The 19,691-nt window shown below is 52.8% G+C and overlaps 2 protein-coding genes across 2 annotated transcripts in view; one reads left to right on the forward strand and one right to left on the reverse strand.

Moving 5' to 3' along the window:
- Window positions 1-3: 3 nt before the first annotated feature.
- Window positions 4-4,516, forward strand: CYP2D6 (cytochrome P450 family 2 subfamily D member 6). Its single transcript, XM_025881571.2, is given in 10 exon segments — window positions 4-495; window positions 497-548; window positions 1,254-1,475; window positions 1,981-2,110; window positions 2,178-2,332; window positions 2,712-2,888; window positions 3,063-3,204; window positions 3,428-3,615; window positions 4,061-4,202; window positions 4,263-4,516. Coding segments are annotated over 10 exon segments (1,551 nt in total). The 5' UTR covers window positions 4-388; the 3' UTR covers window positions 4,499-4,516.
- Window positions 4,517-5,998: 1,482 nt separating this feature from the next.
- LOC112831654 (uncharacterized) overlaps window positions 5,999-19,691 on the reverse strand; it is a 30,807-nt gene continuing 17,114 nt past the window's right edge. The window contains exons 3-11 of the mRNA XM_073882690.1: window positions 13,280-13,692; window positions 11,826-11,864; window positions 11,068-11,111; window positions 10,532-10,608; window positions 7,297-7,362; window positions 7,154-7,189; window positions 6,730-6,912; window positions 6,432-6,474; window positions 5,999-6,155 (exon numbers count right to left, since the gene is read on the reverse strand). Of these exons, the coding sequence (XP_073738791.1) occupies window positions 6,034-6,155; window positions 6,432-6,474; window positions 6,730-6,912; window positions 7,154-7,189; window positions 7,297-7,362; window positions 10,532-10,608; window positions 11,068-11,111; window positions 11,826-11,864; window positions 13,280-13,353 (684 nt within the window). The 5' untranslated portion in view covers window positions 13,354-13,692 and the 3' untranslated portion in view covers window positions 5,999-6,033. The remainder of the gene's footprint in view (window positions 6,156-6,431; window positions 6,475-6,729; window positions 6,913-7,153; window positions 7,190-7,296; window positions 7,363-10,531; window positions 10,609-11,067; window positions 11,112-11,825; window positions 11,865-13,279; window positions 13,693-19,691) is intronic.

Raw genomic sequence — 19,691 nt, forward strand, 5'->3', positions numbered from 1 at the left:
GGACCAAGTCCAGTGACCGCTGGTTTTTCCTCGGAGCCCGTAGCGGAGCTGGAGAGTCAGGCTGAAGGGGGGGCTTCATCGTCTCTCCCCTACCCACCCCCACTACCCTGGGTAAGCACCCGGAGAGGCCAGGAGGAACAGGACTCCTGTGGTCACCCCTCACCTGACCTTGCCCGGCCCCTCCCTGCACCCTCTGGCAGCACAGTCGCCCTGACATGTTGACTCGGGGCAGAGGGCAAAGGCTGGTCTCAGATCCCTTTAGAAAGCGGGGCCAGGCTGGATGAGCTCCCCAAGTGTGGTGAGAGCACCCTTTCTGGCTGGTCCTAAGTCCCTGGTGTGGTGAGGGACACCCGTGTACCAGAGGAGGCCAGCGGGCGTGGAGGCAGCCATGGGGCTGCTGACCGGGGATATGCTGGGGTCCCTGGCTGTGGCCGTGGCCATCTTCCAGCTCCTGGTGGACCTGATGCACAGGTGCAGACGCTGGGCTGCCCCTGTGGGGCAACCTGCTGCAGATGGATTTCCAGAACACACTCTGCTACTTGGACCAGGTAACGAAGGTAGGGGGATGGCAGCAGAGACCCTGGGGACCCCACCTAGCAGCAGACAGCAGCTGGTGGATGAAGCCACAGGCTGCACAAGGAGATGGGCTGAGAAGAGGCAGGTTTGCAGGGCTGACTGCAGGAGGGCCTTTGTGCAGGGCCTAAAGGACACTTTGGATTTTCCAAACAAAGGTCAGAGAGAGAAAAGGCCCGGAGTGGAGTGTGGACTTGGCAGTGGATTTGAGATCCAGTTGGATAGCACTTAAATTACATGACCTGGGTCCCTTCTGATGACATCAGGAGGAAAGGTCTTGAGAATGAGGGAAGGAATCTGGACAGGAGCCCCATTTAAATCAGGAAACCGAGGCTGAGATAGGTAGAGTGACAGGTTCAACTCTTTTGCTGCTGTGGGTCTTTGGCAGGGTCTCAGTGCTCACCTCCATGAACTTGAGTTTCTTCACCTGTGAGCTAGGAACCTAACTTGGCCTAGTGACAATTTTGGTGACCTTTGCAAAGTCATAGCTGAGAGGTGTTATCCAGCGTCAGCCCCTCCTCCAGAGAGAATGTGACCCCCACGGTCACGTGGTCGATCTCGCCCTTGCACCCCAGCGCCGCTGGTGGCCCAGGGGTGCCCCAAGCCTAGCGCCATGGGACTGAGGCCTGCAGCCTGGTGGGCACCCGGCCTGACGAACGCCCTCGACTCTTGGCCTGCAGCTGCGGCGCGGCTTCGGGAACGTGTTCAGCCTGCAGCTGGGACGGACGCCTGTGGTCGTGCTCAACAGCCTGGACGCCGGGCGCGAGGCACCGGTGTACCACAGCGAGGACACAGCTGAACGGCCGCCTATGCGGGTCTATGAGCACCTGGGCTTCCGGCCGCCCTCCAAAGGCAAGCGGAAGATGGGGGCAGACCGAGGCCTGGCCGGGACTGGGCCAGCAGTGACTCAAGCTCCCGCAGGCCCAGGCGGGGGCAGGATCGTGGACGTGCAGTGCAGGGAAGAGGTAGAAAGTTTGGAGGGGCTGCAGGTGGAGGAAGAAGTTGGTGCCAAGTACCTGGGTGGGACGCGAGAGGATGAGGGCGGGCCCTGCCCAAGACGGGGTGGGCCCAGGGCCCTCGAGAGCAGGTACAGGATGCCAGCGTGGGCAGAGCGGAGTGGGGTCAGCACCTGCCCCCAGCTGCCGAGCAAAGCGGGCAGGCAGAGCGACGTGTCCCCAGCGGGAAGTGGGTGTCAAAGTGGGCGCGCTTTAGTGGGGGTGGGGAGCAAGTTTGGTGTGGGCGGGCAGGGAGCCGGGCCTGTATCAGAGGGGGTGGGATTGTGAACCGGGCAGGGGCGGGGGGCGGGGGTGGGGCCTTTGCGAAGGGGGCGGGGCGGACTACGCCAGAGCCCCGCCCACGTCCCGGCCCCGCCCCCAGGGGGTGAATCCGGCGCGCTACCGGCGCGAGTGGCGCGAGCAGCGGCGCTTCTCCGTGTCCACCCTGCGCAACTTCGGCCCGGACAAGAAGTCACTGGAGCAGTGGGTGATCGAAGAGGCCTCGGGCCTCCGTGAAGCCTTCTCCGACCATGCCGGTGAGAGTTGCGGCTGAGGGGCCCCGGGGACAGGGATGGATGGAGGGGCCGGGGAAGAGGCGATGGAGGCGAGCCTTCAGCCCCGGCGCCCGCGTGGATAAAGCGGTGAGCATCGTGATCTCCTCCCTCACCTACGGGCGCCGCTTCGAGTACGACGACCCGCGCTTCCTCAAGCTGCTGGAACGACTGCCGGCGGGAGTGGAGGAGGCCCAGGGCTTCCTGCGCGAGGTGCGGGGCGGAGGCACCAAGGAGCCCTGCGGGGCGAGCTCCGGGGAGGAGGCCTCGCCCTAAAATGGGCTTCCCGGCGGAGGGGGTGGAGAGAGGGGCGGGGGAGAAAAGGCATTCCGAGACGGGAGGCGTGGAGGTGGGGAAATCCAACCGAGGGAGACGGCTAAGGAATCTTAACACCTCCTTCATTGGAAGCCACCACGGGAGCCCATGAGGTCTAGATTTTAGATTTATTCTGGGCCCCGGGCCAGGAAAGAGGATCAAGGCCGAACTTAGGGAAGAACCATGTCAGTGGTGGGGACACTCTGGAGGCCACGGGACCTGACTGATCAAGACGAACACCCGAGCACAGGAAGGTCCCCATCTGTGGTGCGCACAGATCCTGAACTCGATCCCGGAGCTCCTGCACATCCCGGGGCTGCCCAGCAAGCTCTGCTCAGCACAGAAGACCCTCACGATCCTAATAGATGAGCTAGTACAGGAACACAGGACGACCCGGGACCCAACCCAGCCACCCCGAGACCTCACTGATGCCTTCCTGGATGAGGTGGAAAAGGTGAGGTGTCAGGGACAATGGTTGGGGGTTGAAGGCGCCGTGACTCAAGGCCCAGGAAGGTGGGGCCCATATATCAGCCAGTGGTCAGTGATTACTGATGGGTCCCGGGGTGGGAGAGGCCATTTGGAGGCTCCTTCCCTCTGCCCCAGAGCTCACCCTCTTGGCATGGCCCAGGCCAAGGGGAGCCCCAAGAGCAGCTTCAATGATGAGAACCTGGGCATGGTGACATCTGACCTTCTTGCTGCTGGGATGGTGTCCGCCTCAGCCACGCTGACCTGGGCCCTGCTGCTCATGATCCTGCACCCGGACGTGCAGCGTGAGTCCACCCTGGGGGCCGAGTGGGATGGATGAGGGAGGGGAGGGACAGGCTGGGGCCCCTTGAGCTTGATTTGGCCCCCCAGAAGCTCCGAGCAGAGGCTGGGCCCTCGCTCGGAGGTAAGAGCTGCCTCCACGTGGGCACAGCCCTCCACAGGAGTCAGGCAGAGGTCGGAGCCCAGACCCCTGGGTTCTGACCACTGTGGGGATGCCTGTCTGTCCAGCACGTGTCCAACAGGAGATAGATGAGGTGATAGGGCGGGTGCAGGGACCAGAGATGAGGGACCAGACCCACATGCCCTTCACCATGGCTGTGGTCCATGAGGTGCAGCGTTTTGGGGACATCATCCCACGGGGCTTGCTTCGCATGACGTCCCAAGACCCTGAAGTGCAGGGCTTCCTCATCCCCAAGGTAGGTCTGTGGGCCTCCCTCACCTGTTGCTCAGCACCACCTCCGGCCTGGCAGCCCCAGCACGGCTAATGCCCGGGAGGGCCCGGGCCCCCAGTCCGTGTTTCTGGAGCCTGGGTGGGGGCCGGGGGGTGGGGAGAGCATCAGCAGGGCCAGTCCTGTCCCTTCAGAGCCCCAGTCCCCTGGGGAAGACAAACTGAAATCTGCCACAAGGTGTTGGAGGAGCCCGTGCACAGGGGTGGGTGGCAGCGTGGGCGCCCATGGGTGGTGAGGCACTCAGCCCCACTGTGGGGACAGAGAGGGTGCCCAGAAGCTTCTCGGGCTGAGGGGTTACTTGAAAGAGGCCGGGTGTGTGCCAGGCAGAGTGTGCGCCCCCATAGATGTTTGGTGGCAGGGGTCTGGGCGTCCTGTACCCTGGACCCCACTCATGCCAGGCATCTCCTGCCAGGGGACAAGACTTATCACCAGCCTATCGTCGGTGCTGAAGGACGAGAAGGTCTGGAAGAAGCCCCTCCGTTTCTAACCCGAGCACTTCCTGGATGCCCAGGGCCGATTCGTCAAGCAGGAGGCCTTCATGCCCTTCTCCGCAGGTGCCCGGGGTGCCCAACTCGCTGGCCCCTCCTGAGGCGTACCCCCGGACCCCCCCACAGGCCGCCGCATCTGCCTCGGAGAGCCCCTGGCCCGCACGGAGCTCTTCCTCTTCTTCACCTGTCTCCCGCCACGCTTCAGCTTCTCCGTGCCTGCCGGACAGCCCTGGCCCAGCGACCACAGGGTCTTCTCCTTCCTGGTGACCCCAGCCCCCTCCCAGCTCTGTGCTGTGCCTCGCCAGGGGGAGGAAGCATCCCCCCCCCACCGGCTCCTCAGTAGGGGCCTGATGGGCCAATAAACCAGTTGGGTGGCTCCATCCTGGCTTCTGAGTCCCCTCAGGGCCCCCTGGCCAACCATTGGCCATGATGGGGCCTTAGCAGCCTCCCCAGGGCCATCCCCTACCCCCCTCTGAGCCATCCTTACCTTGCATTTGATCCCATTTGAGAGATGGGGATCCTGAGGGTCAGAAGATCACAGCTTACCCCTTGTCACCCATAGGGACTCAATACTGGCAACTTGGGCTAGTGACAATGTCTGTACTTAGGTCCTGGCTCATGGCAGGAAGAGCTAGAACAAGCTGCTGAGAGCTCTCAGCCGGACCCTGGTGGGCGTGGGCAGGCCCCACTCAGCCTGGACACCCACATCTCAGGTCCAACGCCACCCACCCCACCCCACCCCACGGGCCAGCAGCCCCGCCAGCACCACCCGCTCTTCTGTCCCACTTCATCTACGACTACCCCAAAGGTAGGGACTTCAGGGATGGCCATGAGGGTATGGGCCAAGTTAACACCCAGGGCTCAGTCCACAGGTGCCAGAACTTTCCCTGGGAAGCCTTTGGCAGTCCAGGAGTGAGCCACTTCCCTGTCTTTCAGTCACCCCAAGCTAGGGGGGACCCCTTTCCCAGCCCCTCAGGGATGCCTGTGTCCAGGCGGCCTGCCCAGAAGTTGCCATTCACAGCCAGGCTAGAGTAGAAGGAGGGCCACTCATCGGGGCTCCAACCTAGGGCACAGTCCTCTTGAGTGGTTGGGTCAAGCTGGGCTCTCAGGAGACTTGAGCAGGGGAAGGCAGTGAGACCTGTGGGCCCCAGGTATACCCTAGGGACAGGCGCCATCCTTGGACCCATGTGACAGCGGAATGGCCAGAGGAGGAAGTGGCCACGTGGGAACTTCGGAGGAGGACACCCTGGCTTTCATCCTTGCTCTGCCGGGATACTCTGTGACCCGGGGCCGGTTCTTCCCTGCCCTGGGCTTCTGTTTCCCCCTCAGCCAGTGAGATGGTTGCACCAGATGGCTGCTGGGGCTGGTGGTCCTGCTCTGACTTTTGGGCCCGTGACCCTGTTAGCCTGGAGCCCCAGCCGAGAGCAGGACTGCTGTCCTCCCCCTGTGCCCACCCCCACAATTGGCTGGTTCTGGACCGAGCAGCTGGGCAGCACCCATTTAGCCAGGTCTTGGGCAGGCCCCCTGGTGCATTTAAGGAACAGTTTGGGGACCAGAGACAGGTCAGAGGCGCCTCACTCCGCCAGACCTCTTTTGCCAGAGGACACCCCTCCTCCGCCCCAGACCCAACAGCATCCCTGACAGAGGTCCCACCAGCACCTTCTAAATGCGCTCACGACATGGAGCTCCCTGGCTCTCCACATTCGGGGAACTTACTCTGCCCCTCAGCAAGGGGTCGGGGGCCCTCTCCAGAGTACCAGCTGCTGTGGCGGGGCTCAGGCGCAGCTTGTCAGGGCAGGGAGTGTGGACAGGGCCTCACTGGGTTTAGACGAAGGTCCTGAAAGGAAGCAGCTGGGTCTGCAGAAGTGGCAAGTCTCCGGGTTTATTGGCTATTTGGTCATTCGTGGTTCTGAGTCTTTGGGATGTCAGCGGCTGGGACCCAGTCCAGCCAGAGCTTCCTCAGGAGCTGGGGGACCCAGCCTCCAGGCCTTTCCTCCTTGCTCTCCACCGCAGAGGCCTCTGCAAAGCACAGACAGGCAAGCCCTGTGGGTCCCCTGCAGGGAGGACCCTTCCCCAGGGCCGGGGCGGGGCGGGGGGAGACAGGCCAGCGCTGACCAAACGCTCGCCTCAGGTTCCTGCCGACCAGGAAGGAAGCAGGAGGCGGCCGAGACATTCAGGGAGGACGGGGCGCCTGGCTAGCTGGGCTCCTTCCCTCTGCTTCCCAGCCCAGGGCCCAGGGCCCGAGGGAGGCTGTGCCATCCGTTAGCCCCGCAGGGGTGGGGCGTGCTGTCTTACCGGAAGGGTATACTGCCACCTCCTTTTGGACCTTCGTGTTCTCCTGGGAAGAAAGACGGGGCACGGTGGTGGGACGCGACAGGTGCCACATTACATAGACGGGCAGGTGGGGGGGAGGCAGGGTCCGGCCCACTCTCCACCCCATAGGGCCCCTTGTGCCACCGGGACAGCAGTTTGGCCCCGTGTCCTTGCAGGTGCCCCATCCCCCCCAACACTGCCCCCCCCCCCCCCCCCCCCCCCCCCCCCCCACAGTGCTCTGGGGCTTCCCAGTAGGGCCCATGCTGGGGATGTTCCTCACCTCCCAGCCTGGGGCCCCTGCCGCTTCTTCCTCCTCAGCCGCCTCCTTCTCCTTCACAGCGGGGCCCCGGCCTGCGGCTTCCACCCCTGGGGGCCTCACCTCCCCCTCCTGCTGAGACCGGAGCTCAGTCTCCTCCTTGGGCGCAGCAGCGCTCAGTCCTCCCGTTGCCTCGGGGGCCATGGCCTGCAGGGAGGGGCGGGAGGGCGGACATGGGCAGAAAGGCCCGCAGAGCCTTCATCCTCCTGCCCCGTCTCCACACCTGCACTGCGTATGGTTCTTCGTTTTCCCAAGGAAGGCCTTCCCTTCTCAGCGAGTTGCAAGTTTCCCGGGGGTGGGGGGCTGCCACCGTCCCTGGGACTCCCCTGCCACGAGCTGGGCTGTCTCTGCGTCACATGGAGCTCCGACAGAAGCGAGCCTCACTTACCTTGGCTTGCTTCTTCCCGATCTTGACTCTGCGTCTCTACAGAAGGAAACAGAAGGGACTTCCAGCGGGGAGGGGCCGTCCTCTCACCGTACCTGCCCAGGGTGCCCACTCCAGGCGAAGTGGGGTCCCCAGCCCTTACCTACCTGAGTGGTCACAGGGTAGCACTTATCCATCGGCCCCCACACCGGCCTCAAGGTCTCCCCTGCGAGCTGCACGAGGAGAGCGGAGGGGGGGAGGCTGAGGTGACGCGCGAATTCACTAATTCACTGTCGATGCCTGCATAGCAGACACCTAAAAACTACCTGTCTTGAGAAAGTTAAAACTTGGCATTTGTGAAACAAGAATAAAACAGTTATGCTCAAAAAACCTCTAATCCTTGAAAACAAAAATATGATAGAATAAGGGGAATGAAAAATCCAATCAAAGTGTAGGAGGTAAAGTTAAAAAAATTTTTTCCCAGAAAGAACAGAAGAGATCAGGAGCTCCCACAGATAACTCATAGGTCTTTCCGAGACAGAGAACAGACAACAGACTGAGGTGGCAGGGAGAGATGCCAGATAAATACGGCCCTGTTTTATCCAGACATGATAAGGGACGTGAGTTTGCAGAAGAGAAGGAATCACCAAGTGTCCAGGACAATGGATAATAGAGATTCACCCCGGATTTTGTCATCAGTAAATCTCAAAACACTGAGGACAAGGAACCCAAAAACTTCCAGAAATACAAAGAAAAAATTGTTCTAGGAATTCAACTTTCCTCAGACTTTTCTCTGAAAGTCTTTGAAGCCAGAAGACAATGAGGATCTTCAAAATCTATGAGAAAAATATTTCTAGTCTAGAATTCTATACCTACCCAAACTCTTAGTCAAATATGAATTAAGTCCGGTTCAGACATGTAATATCTCAAGACTACCCTCAGGAAGCAGAGGTTCCCCTAGAGGTTGTGTTCCATCAAAATAAAGGAGTGACAGGGGCTCCCCAGAGCAACGAGAAAGGGAGGTCCCAGGAAAGCCGAACCTCGAGGACATCCTGTCTGTGTGAGGATAGCAGGAGGGAGGGCTCCCTGACATACGGCTCTGCAAAAACCATCAGATAAAGCACCTAATTTGTCTAAATGTACTGCAAGGAGATCGGTATTTTGGGCAGGGAGCCTGGGTAAATTAATTGTAGGTAAAGAGAAAGCTAACAGAAAGAAGAGGCAAAACCAAAATCACACACCGAGAAGAGTAACCAGGTACATGAGGTGACTCAGCTAAGAATCCTGTTCTCACGGTTTCGAAATGTATGCCCTCCACACTGATCTAATAGAAACTATGACAGACCCCCCCCCCGCCCCGCATGGCCAAAAACCAACGGCGAGCGCAGGAGCGGATGTGGAACCACCGGAAGCTCGCCTTGGCCCCTCTGAAAAGTCACGGTCTCCCACCAAACTAAACGGACGCCGACCACGTGACCCACCAGCCCCGCCGCCGGTGGTGACCCAAGGGAAAGGAAACCCTATGCTGACACAAAACTTATACATGAATATTTATAGTGGGGTTTTTAAAAAAGATTTTATCTATTTCAGAGAAAGCACGCATGGGGGGAGGGGCAGAGGGCGAGAGAATCCCAAGCAGACTCCCCACTTGAGTGCGGAGCCCCGATGCGGGGGCTCCATCCCAGGACCCCGAGATCATGACCTGAGCGGGAACCAAGAGTCGGACGCTTAACCGACTGAGCCACCCAGGCGCCCCACAGTGGCTTTATTTGTAACTGTCCCCCAACTAGAAACACCCAAATATCTCTTAGGTGCTGAGCAGACGAACTACAGTCCATCCCCACAAAGGACACCTGCTCAGCCAGAAGGAACGAGCTGCCGCTGCTGCGCATGCGCCCAGAGCAGCCTCAGGTGCACCAAATTCGGTGAGAGACCAGACGACAGGCAGGATGTCTCCACTTACAGGGCGATCTCACAAAGGCCAGACTATAGGAACAGAAAACGCTTCCCTGGATGCCAGGGGTGGGGGAAGGGCTGACTGCACGTGAGTCTGGAACAATTTTTTGAAGGGATGGAGCTGCTCTGTTTTTTATGGTGGGGGTTACCCGGCTGCCAAAAATGAGCCCACTGCAGTGGAGGGGGACTTAAAGGCCAAAATGATAGCAAAGTCAGCAACAATGGTATTTAAAAGATTTTAACGATTGAAAATGTCATTACTCAGATTAGAAAACACAGCTGTAACTATATTGGAAGCTGGAGGGAGGTGAAGTGCGTGTCGGAGGACAGTAAATGGACAGTTGTTCCGAGAGCTAAAACCTCAGCTTCCACTGTAGGAATTCATTGGCTAATGTTTTAAATCTGAAAAGTCAAGACAAAGCAGGATAAGCTTGCTATTTAGAAACATGGAAAAATCAAAGGTTCCAGCTGGAAAGGTCGGAGGCTGGGAAGATTCCCATCCTGGGGTGCGGGGATCGTGGGTGGGGCACAAGGCGGCCATTTGTTGGCTTCAGGTCTTAAAACTTTGGAGCATCAGACTACGTATATGCCTATCTTTGATGACGATAAAACTTTTTAAGTGGAAATGTGACCAGTTACTTTAAACCACAACAACAACAACAACAAAGAAAGGAAGCAAAGTTGGACTCCTTGGTCTCCAAGGCACCTGCCAACATGGGCCCTCTTAGGGGCTCCCCGGCTCTGAATGGTCAGCCCCAAAAGGTGTAGCGCATCCTTCTCAGTGCTTCTGGTCCGCAGACGGCCTTGTCTCTATGGGAAATCCCCTCTTCCCAAGGGCACTGTTCAGAGAGCGGGAGGCCTCCGGAGATCAGGGATGTGGTTCTGTCCTGTCAACTTGGGCGGGCCTGGATCCAGTCACTGTCCTCCTGGGGGCCTGTTTCCCATCTACATGAAGTGCAAGCAGCTGGGTGGCTGTGAGGTTTACCATGACCAAGCAGATGGGCAGCACATAGTCCAGCCTGGGGCCCTCAGTGGGCGTCCAGCAGCCACCCAGGGCTGGGAGCAGGGGCTTCTGCCCTGGGTTCTTGGATCTGGGACATCGAGGAGAGCATGCAACCCCAGGCAGGCGTCCTGCTCACCACCGCCTCATCCACATGTGAGCACTGAACCACATTCCAGAGCTACTCACATGAATGAGGGATCATCTGTTCCTTTTGGTTTGTGGACACCGTGGCCACAGAGCCCCGAGGTGACTATAGAGCCAGCCCTTGAGGGATGGAGCCTCTGTTTGGACACTTTGCCGGAAGCACAGCGAATTTCTGCAGAGCCCTCACATTCGCGCACACACACACACACACAGCTGGTTAACAACTGCGGTCGAGGAGCATGACCTCTACTCAGGCTACGGTGAGGCCACCCCCACCCCTAGGCCTGCACGGTGCCTACCTGTGAGGGTCCGTCAGCAATCTCACTGTCAGGGGCTGGCTTCCCCACAGACCCCTGAAAATAGTAGTACACCACGCCTGCAGGGGGGCGAAGAAAGACTAATTAAAACACTTAAGAGTGATACAGTTACTTCACAATGTCAGTATTTACCATACACCAGAAATCGTATCCTTTTAAGCTAAACTGGTAATGAAAAATGTTAGGTATTAAAATTATGAGAAGATATGTAATTTTTCAATTACAGGTGTGCGGGCCAACGTTGAAGATCACAGCTATAGGACATGAGGTTGTGTAGGTTTTGGTTCGTGGGTTTTCGGTGGGGGCGGGGGAGGATGGGTTTTCGAATCAAACATAGGTTCAAATCTGTTTCGCTAGGAAGGTACCGAGGAAGGAAAGGGACAGAAGGGCAGCCTTGACTCTGAGCAGCACGGCCAGGGCCTGGGAGCCGGGGGGCAGGCAGCTGGAGAGTGGGGCAGCCCTGAAGCGAGAACCAGCCCCCCCGGCTCCTGCCATGGCCCCAGCGCCCAGGCCCTTACCTGCAAGAACCAAGAGGTGTGCTATGTACAGGGGCTTGTAGAGCCTGGAAGGAAAGCGGAGTTGAGGGTAAGGCTGGGGCATCTCGTGCCCTCACTGCGGGTGGGGACCCGGTTCCTCCCACTCCAAACCCCAGGACCAACTCCGCCAGCGCGTGTCCCCACACTGTGGGTGAATAAATCCCTCAGCTGTAGCGGGCTCGCAGGGCCTCCCCACTGCCCGGCGGGCCAGGCTCGGGGCCTCCGCCTACGTTGAGAGCCAGACTCGGAGCCTGGAATACACTCCCTTCTCCTTTCTTTTTGCACTTGTCTCCCTGGGTCCACCCTGCCTTCCCAGCTGGAAAGCAAGGACCCGGCCGTGGTTGGGCACTCAACGCTGGATCAACTCTTCCTGCGGAGGTCCTCCAAGGCCCCCCTACTCTGGACTGACAGATCCCACAATCCCGATCAGAAATTGTATCCCCATGACTCATCCACCTCTTCTGGGACCCCTCCCTTGCCACAAGCAGAGCATCTTGATGCTGCAGGGACAGTGGCTCCCAGTGTGTGCGTGCACGTGCACACACACTCACACACACGCACACACAGGCAGTTCCCACCTGGCAGGACCAGGCCTTCCACCCCAACCCTGAGTCCCAGAGATACTGAACGGTCAAGGAAAGGGGAACAGAGAACCCTATTTTCCCTTCCTCTTAGACCCAAGTGGGGGTTCCCCGTCCTGGTCACTCGAGGCACTGTGGCAGGGCCCACCTAAACTTTACCTCTCTCTCTGGCCGCCCAGTCCAAACACCATTTTCAGTCTAAGAAGAAAAGATGGTCAAGAGTCAATGCATCAGGCAGGCCCCGGATCCCGTGTTCCTTTACCAGGTGGCTTTCGCGGAGTGTGAGGGGCCAGAGGTGGTCCAGGAAAAGCCAGGACCTCCACCCGCAGGGCTCAGCCGGGGGCCAAATTTAGGAGGGACTGGGCTCGCACTGGGAGCTCGGGAAATGCTCAGGAATTTCTCCCAAGACCTCAGAGTCCCAAACAAAAGCTGGTTTCAATGCCCTCAGAGCTGGAAAGGTAGTTCTCAGAGAATCGGGATGGGGAAAGGGGGTTGGGATAGGATTAAGGAAAAAAGTATCACTCTGTTGAACATTTGGTGTAAAATGACCCCAGATGTAGGTGCCTAGTTATTTCAGAAACGCTGTGTAACAGGAAATATTTGAAAGTGTTGGTAGTTTTTAATCATTATTATTAACTCTTGTCATTTAGGGAGTCCTAGGGGAGATGCCTAGCCTCCTCAAAAAGATCCTCTGTCTGAAATCCCACCAGCATGGTCGAACTCCATACAAACCAAGGCCATGGTAAAGTCAAGGTCTCTGATGTGAGCTGGGCCCGGTGCGGCCTGGGGAGCCTCTGCTTCCCAAGGGAGCTCCCTAGGCTCCCCAGGGACAAGTTCAGAATCTCCCTTTAACCCTGCACCCCCACCTCCACCTGCCCCACTCTCAGCAGAGAACGCAGGCACCCCCCAGACGACAGGAGTTCCTCGACTCTCTGCCGCCAAACCCACCCATTCTCTGCTGCCTCCTCAGGGAGGCGGCTGCCCTGCTCTGTGCTCCGTTCCATCTGGTCTCCCCGCCTGGGTGTTTGGGGGCCCCTTGCTCACTGGTATATTCAGGCTTCCCTTCCCTTCTGGCTTCTAATCAGCATTTCACACACACTCATGTCTTGCATTAAAAGAAGGCCTTCTCCCTTGAACCAGACCCTTCCCCAGTGCCCGTTGTAATGACCCCCTATCCTCCACCCCAGCCCACCAGCTGTCTGCCCTGGGTGTCTTCACCCCTCTCGGCCTCCGCTTACCCCTCAGCTTCCTGCATCTGTTCCCGGCCCCGCAAACCTCCAACACCTCTCCCACCCAGGTCACCAGTGCGCTCTGAGCCCCCAAACCCCGTGGGCCTTTTCCAGGCTTGGTTCACTTCACCTCTCCGCGGGGCCCTGCGTGCCTCCCTTCTCCAGAGCACCTTCTCTGAGAAACCCGCCCGCAATGTATTCACCGGGAAGCTTTTTGGCCATTTATAACTTGGTGTGAGCAAAGTTATCAGGCTTTTTCCGAGAGGCGGTCTGGAGGAGGAGAGGAGAGTAAATGGGTCGTGAGGGAGAGAAGGGGGGGCGGGGGGAGGTGGGTCGGAAGGGATGAGGCAAGGGGAAGCGAAGAGCTGCAGAGACAACTTTCACCTGCTTGGGTGCTTTCCTGAGGACAGCCTTCGAGCCTGCTCGCCAAAGCTGCCAACCTCGATGGTGTCGGCCATTTGCAGAGCACCCTCTGACCAGACCAGAGTCCAGGCAGCGTCCTCCTCAGCTCCCGTCCGGCTCTGGGACCGAGCCTAGAAGGGCACCAGAGCCCGGGGAAGTCTGGGAACCCAGGGCCCAGCCCCTCCCTTTTTCAAGGAGAGTGGTGTCTGTGTGTGACATCATGTCTCAGGGGGCTTTGTGACAGGACAGCCCCTGCACGTGTGGCCAGAGCAGTTTGTCAGGTGCCTCAGCGAGGCCTTCAATCCCCACCAGCCGGAGGCCGCTCCTCTCTGGTTCCATTCCGTGCCCCCAACGCTGCTGGAGCACCTTCGGTGCGCCAAGCGACGTGCAAAGTCCTATAAGGACACAAAGACATAAAGGTGTGTGAGAGTCCATCTTGTCACACGGTACAACAGGGATATTTTCTGAGTCAAAAACAAGAACACAGCTTCACCATTTTTGAGTGTCATCCATCCATTCAACCAGGGTCTGCTGAGCTTCCATTTGGGGCCAGGAGAAACGTTAAAGGGATAGAAAGGCAGACAGGACACAGAGCCTGCCTTTGAGCAGCTTGAAGACATCAAATAGGCATCTTCTGATTCAAGACAATAACCTACACTCTCCCCAAATTACTATGAATGTAACGAAATAATAATTACAAAACTATGGGGACATCTGGGTGGCTCAGTCAGTTAGGTGTCTGACTCTTGGTTTCGGCTCAGGTCATAATCTCAGGGTCTTGAGATCAAGCCCTGTGTTGGGCTCTGCGCGCAGCATGGAGTCTGCTCGAAATCCTCCCTCTCCCTCCCCTTCTGCCCTTCTCCCAGCTCGCACACATACTCTCTGAAAAAATAAAATCTAAAAAAAAAAAATTAGAAAAGTATGGATGTTTAAAACTGAGGAATGCTGAGTTTCATATAGACATGAAATATTTACCAAGACAGACCATATTCTCAACCATAAAAAAAGCCTCAAAAAATTTAAAATATTACAGTCGTTTCTAGGGGACGCCTGCCTGACTCGGTCAGTAGAGCATTGACTCTTGATATCAGGGTTGTGAGTTTGAGCCCCACGTTGGGTGTGGAGCCTCCTTAAAAAAAAAAAGTCATTTCAAGTATGTTCTTTGACCACAATGGAATTAAATTAGAAATGAGTAACAGAAAGACCCCTGGAAAATCCCCAAACATTTAGAAACTAAACAACATACATTTAAATAGCATACGAGTGAAATAAAAAATCTAAAAGAAAGTTAGAAGGTATTTTGAACTGAATGAAAATGAAAAAATATCAAAATGTGTGGGATGCAGTTAAAGCAGTACACAGAGAAAAAAATCACAGCACTAAAAATATCTGTATTAGAAAATAACAAATGTCTCAAACGAGTTACCTCGCTTTCTACTTTAAGGAACTGGAAATGGAAGAGCAAATAAAGCCCAGAGTAAGCACGAGGATTGAAATAAAAAAGATTAAAGTGAAAATAATTGAAATAGAATAGAGAAAAACAATAGAATAAAAATCAGTAAAACCAAAAGCTGGTTTTGTGAGGTCAACAAAATGTATAATTCTGTAAATAGACTAGACCAGAAAAAAAAAAAATAAGATACAAGTGATCAGTATCAAGAATGATGAAGGTAACAACGCAGATTCTACAGATACCAAAACAGTAATAAGGGAATATTATGAACACACCATACCAATAAACTGGACAATATAGAGGAAATGGACAAAATCTTTAAAAAGACACAAAATACCAAAGCTCATGCAAGAAGAAATACATAACCTGATAACACAATATCTATTAGAGACATTAAATTTACTTAACTTTCCCACAAAGAACACTCCAGATCCATATGGCGTCACTAGTAAATTCTACCAAACGTTTAAGGAAGAAATAATACCAATTCTACACACTCTTCCAGAAAAAGAGAAGAGAATACTTTCCATCTTACTGTATGAGGACAGCATTATCTGACATCCAAAACCAGACAAAGACAACACAAGAAAACTACAGGACAACATCCCTCATAAACACAGAGGCAAATATTATTAAGAAAATCTTGGGGCACCTGGGTGGCTCAGTCGTTGAGCATCTGCCTTCGGCTCAGGTCATGATCCCAGGGTCCTGGGATTGAGCCCCGAGTCAGGCTCCTTGCTGAGCAGGGAGACAGCTTCTCCCTCTCCCACTTCCCCAGCTTATGTTCCCTCTCTCCCTGTGTCTCTCTCTGTCAAATAAATAAAATCTTTAAAAAAAAAAACTTAACTTGGGGCGGTTGAGTGTCTGCCTTTGGCTTAGGTCATGATCTCCAGGTCCTGGGATCGAGCCCCATGTCAGGCTCTCTGCTCAGCGGGGAGCCTGCTTCTCCCTCACCCTCTGTGCTCTCTCGCTCTTGCTCTCTCTCAAGTAAATAAACAAAATCTTTAAAAAAATATTTAAAGAGAAAATCTTAACTTGAAACTAACAACTTATAAAAAGGATAATACACTATACCAAAGGAGTTTATCCTCAGGAATGCGAGGTTTTTCCAACATTCCAAACCAATCAACAGAATTCACCATATTAACAAACGAAGAAAGAAAAAGCATACGATTATCTCAAAAGATGCACAAAAAAACATTTGATAAAATCAACATCTGTTCTGGAAAAAAAAAACAAAAAACAAAACCTCCCAGCAAACTAGGAGGAGTTTGGAACATCCTCAACCTGATGAAAGACATCAATGAAAAACTTAGTGCTAACAATATACTCAGTAGTAAAATACTGAATACTTTCCCCCTAAGTTCAGGAATAAGGCAAGGATGTCTGCTTTCATCCTTTCTACATGATATACTAGAGGTTTTAGACAATGCACCCAGTCAAAAGAAAGAAATAATTGCGCTTTTCACCATTAGTAAACCTGCCATACTCCTGAAAAGGGCAATGATGTCAACAATAAAGCGTAACATCAAACTTCTCCCACCCTGACTAATCTAGTCCAACAATCAACCTAACATTTGAAAATCTGATGTCAAACTCTATACTTTGAGTAGCAGATCTCCAGAGTCAGAGCCTTATTACTGCATGATTCAGCATTACATATATATAATATACATATATATATACCAAAAATGTATATCTTATAATACTACTTGTGTCCATTTCATAAAAGAGCTATAACATTTTTCTCCATCAATTTCTGTGACAAATTGCAAATGAGACAAAAGCCTTTCACTTGAAAATATACCATAATGTTGCTCATTGGTTAAATAATGTTTTTCAAATTCTGTAATCATAATCAGCCATTATAAAAGATGACCACTCCTTTCAATGAGCTACAAAGCTTAACATACAAAGAAAGAGAAGAGGAGAGACAGAGAAAGAGAAGTAAAATCAGCTGGATTGGAAAGGAAGAAGTAAAACTGTCTTTATTTTGCAGAAAACATGATTGTGTATAAAATCCTACGGAATCATACAAAAAGCTACTATAGTTTAGCAAGGATGAAGGATACAAGATCAATATATAAAAACAAATTATATTTGCTGTGAACATAAAACTCCCCTAAAAAATAAAGTATATTTAAAAATTTTTAAAAGTCAGGGACGCCTGGGTGGCTCAGTCGGTTAAACGTCTGCCTCTGGCTCAGGTCATGATCCCAGGATCCTGGGATCGAGTCCTGCATCGGGCTCCTTGCTCGGCGGGGAGTCTGATTCTGCCTCTGCCTGCCGCTCCCCCTGCTTGTGCTCTCTCCCTCTCTCTCTGGCAAATAAATAAATAAAATCTTTAAAAATTTAGAAAGTCAATTATATTTCTATATAATAGCAATGAACAATTGGGAATTGAAATATTTTAATACACCATTTTTAATAGCATCAAAAATATGAAATGCGTAGAGAAAAATCTGACAAAAGATGTGTGCAAGATCTGTACACTAAGCATGGCAAAACACTCCTGAGAGAAATTAAAGAAGACCTACATAAGTGAAGAGATGTACCACGGTCATGGATCAGAGGATTCAACATTGTTAACATGTCAACTCCACCCACAAATTGATCTATAAATTCAGTGTAATTGTGGTAAAAATTCCAGCAAACTTTGTTAGTTGTTAAAACCAATATGCTGGGGTCGCCTGGGTGGCTCAGTCGGTTAAGCGACTGCCTTCGGCTCAGGTCATGATCCTGGAGTCCCGGGATCGAGTCCCGCATCGGGCTCCCTGCTCAGCGGGGAGTCTGCTTCTCCCTCTGACCCTCCTCCCTCTCGTGCTCTCTGTCTCTCATTCGCTCTCTCTCAAATAAATAAAATCTTTAAAAAAAAAAAAACCAACCAATATGCTGTATCTAAGATTCATATGGAAATGGGAAGGACCTAAAATAGCCAAACAATTTTGAAAAAAACAAAGTTGGTCAGCAGTCAAGACAATATGAAATTGCTGATGTCAAGAGAGGTGGAACAGGAGAGTCCAGAGGCAGAGCCTTATACTGTCAATCGATTTTAGACAAAGGTGTAAATGTAATTCCCTGGAGGAAAGTCTTTTCAATAAATGGTCCTGGAGAAACTGGATATTCATATGGAGAAAAGTGGACTTTGAGTCATATCTCATGCCCAGTACAAAAAAAATAATTCAAAATTAATCATAGACCTGAATCTAAAACCTGAAACCATAAAATTTCTAGAAGAAAACATAGAAGAAAATCTGTGTGACCATGGATTAAGCAAAGATTTCTCAACATAACACAAAAATCATGATCCATTGTAGAAAAAACTGATATATTGGACTTCATCAAAATTTGAATCTTCTAAAGATACTATAGAGAATAGAAAGATAAGTCACAGACTAGGAGAACATATTTGCAAATTCTATATCTAATTAAGAGCTCTGTCTAGAATATACAAAGAACTCTCAAACTCAATAATAAGAAAACAAATGATTTTTAAAATGGGCAAAAGATAGGGGGCCTGGGCGGCTCAGTCAGTTGGACGTCTGACTTCGGCTTAGGTCATGACCTTGGGGTCCTGGGATCAAGGCCCCTATTGGGCTGCCTGCTCAGCAGGGAGTCTGCTTCTCCCTCTGCCCCTCCCCCGTTCGTACTCTCTCTCTCTCTCTCTCTCTCTCTCTCTCTCACTCTGTCTCTCTCAAATAAATAAATAGAATCTTAAATAAAAAACTAAACTAAAATAAAATGGGCAAAAGATTTAAACAGATATTTCACCAAAGAAGATAAACAGATGGTAAATAAGCACATGGAAAGACTCTCAATATCGCTGGTCACTAGGGAAAGAAAATGCAAATTAAAACCATAAGCTATCACTGCATACCTACTAAAGACTGTCTCAAATAAGAAAGATTGACCGACCGTTGAGGAGAAATGGAATAACTGAAACTCTCAACCACTGCTGATACGAATATAAAATGATATGACTAGTTCTGGGAGTTTGGAAGTTTCTTTAAAAATAAAAACATACACCGCTGTGTTACCTGCCATCCCATTCTAGGTATTTACCTGAGAAAGGAAACGTATTCCACACAATGACATGTACACAAATATTCATAACAACTTTATTTGTAATAGCTCCAAAGTGGAAACAACCCAAATATGCATGAACAGGTGATTAAATAAACAAAATGCAGCCTATCCATATAATGGAATATGCTCAGCAATAAAAGGAATGGACCACTGATCCCCATAACAATAAGGATGAATCTCAAGATAGTTTTGCTGAGTGAAAGAAGCCCCCAAAGAAGGATACTTATGGGGCGCCTGGTGGCTCAGTCGTTAAGCGTCTGCCTTCGGCTTGGGTCATGATCCCAGGGTCCTGGGATCGAGCCTCGCATCGGGCTCCCTGCTCCGCAGGGGGCCTGGCTCTCCCTCTCCCGCTCCCCCTGCTTGTGTTCCCTCTCTCGCTGTGTCTCTCTCTGTCAAATAAATAAATAAAATCTTTTTTAAAAAAAGATACATACTGTATGATTCCATTTATATAAAATTTTACAAAATGCAAATACATTTTCATGACAGAAAGCAGATCAATGGTTGTCTGGGATGGAGCTCCAAAGAGGGAGAGATGGGGTGCAGGGATTACAAAGGCACACGAGGAAGCTTTTACGGGTGATGGATATGCTCATTCTCTTAATTGTGATGATGGTTTCACAAGTATATGTTATCAAATACCAATATCAACAGTTTGTTGTATGCCAATTATACATCAATAAAGTTGGTTTTAAAAAGAGTGAAGTGGGGCGCCTGGGGGCGCCTGGGTGGCTCAGTCGTTAAGCGTCTGCCTTCGACTCAGGTCATGACCCCAGGGTCCTGGGATCGAGCCCCGCATCGGGCTCCCTGCTTCACGGGAAGCCTGCTTCTCCCTCTCCCACTCCCCCTGCTTGT

The sequence above is a fragment of the Callorhinus ursinus genome, unplaced genomic scaffold, assembly GCF_003265705.2.
Source record: "Callorhinus ursinus isolate GAN/ISIS: 27379988/994484 unplaced genomic scaffold, GSC_fseal_2.0 scaffold48, whole genome shotgun sequence".
In the NCBI taxonomy this organism is placed as follows: Eukaryota; Metazoa; Chordata; class Mammalia; order Carnivora; family Otariidae; genus Callorhinus; species Callorhinus ursinus.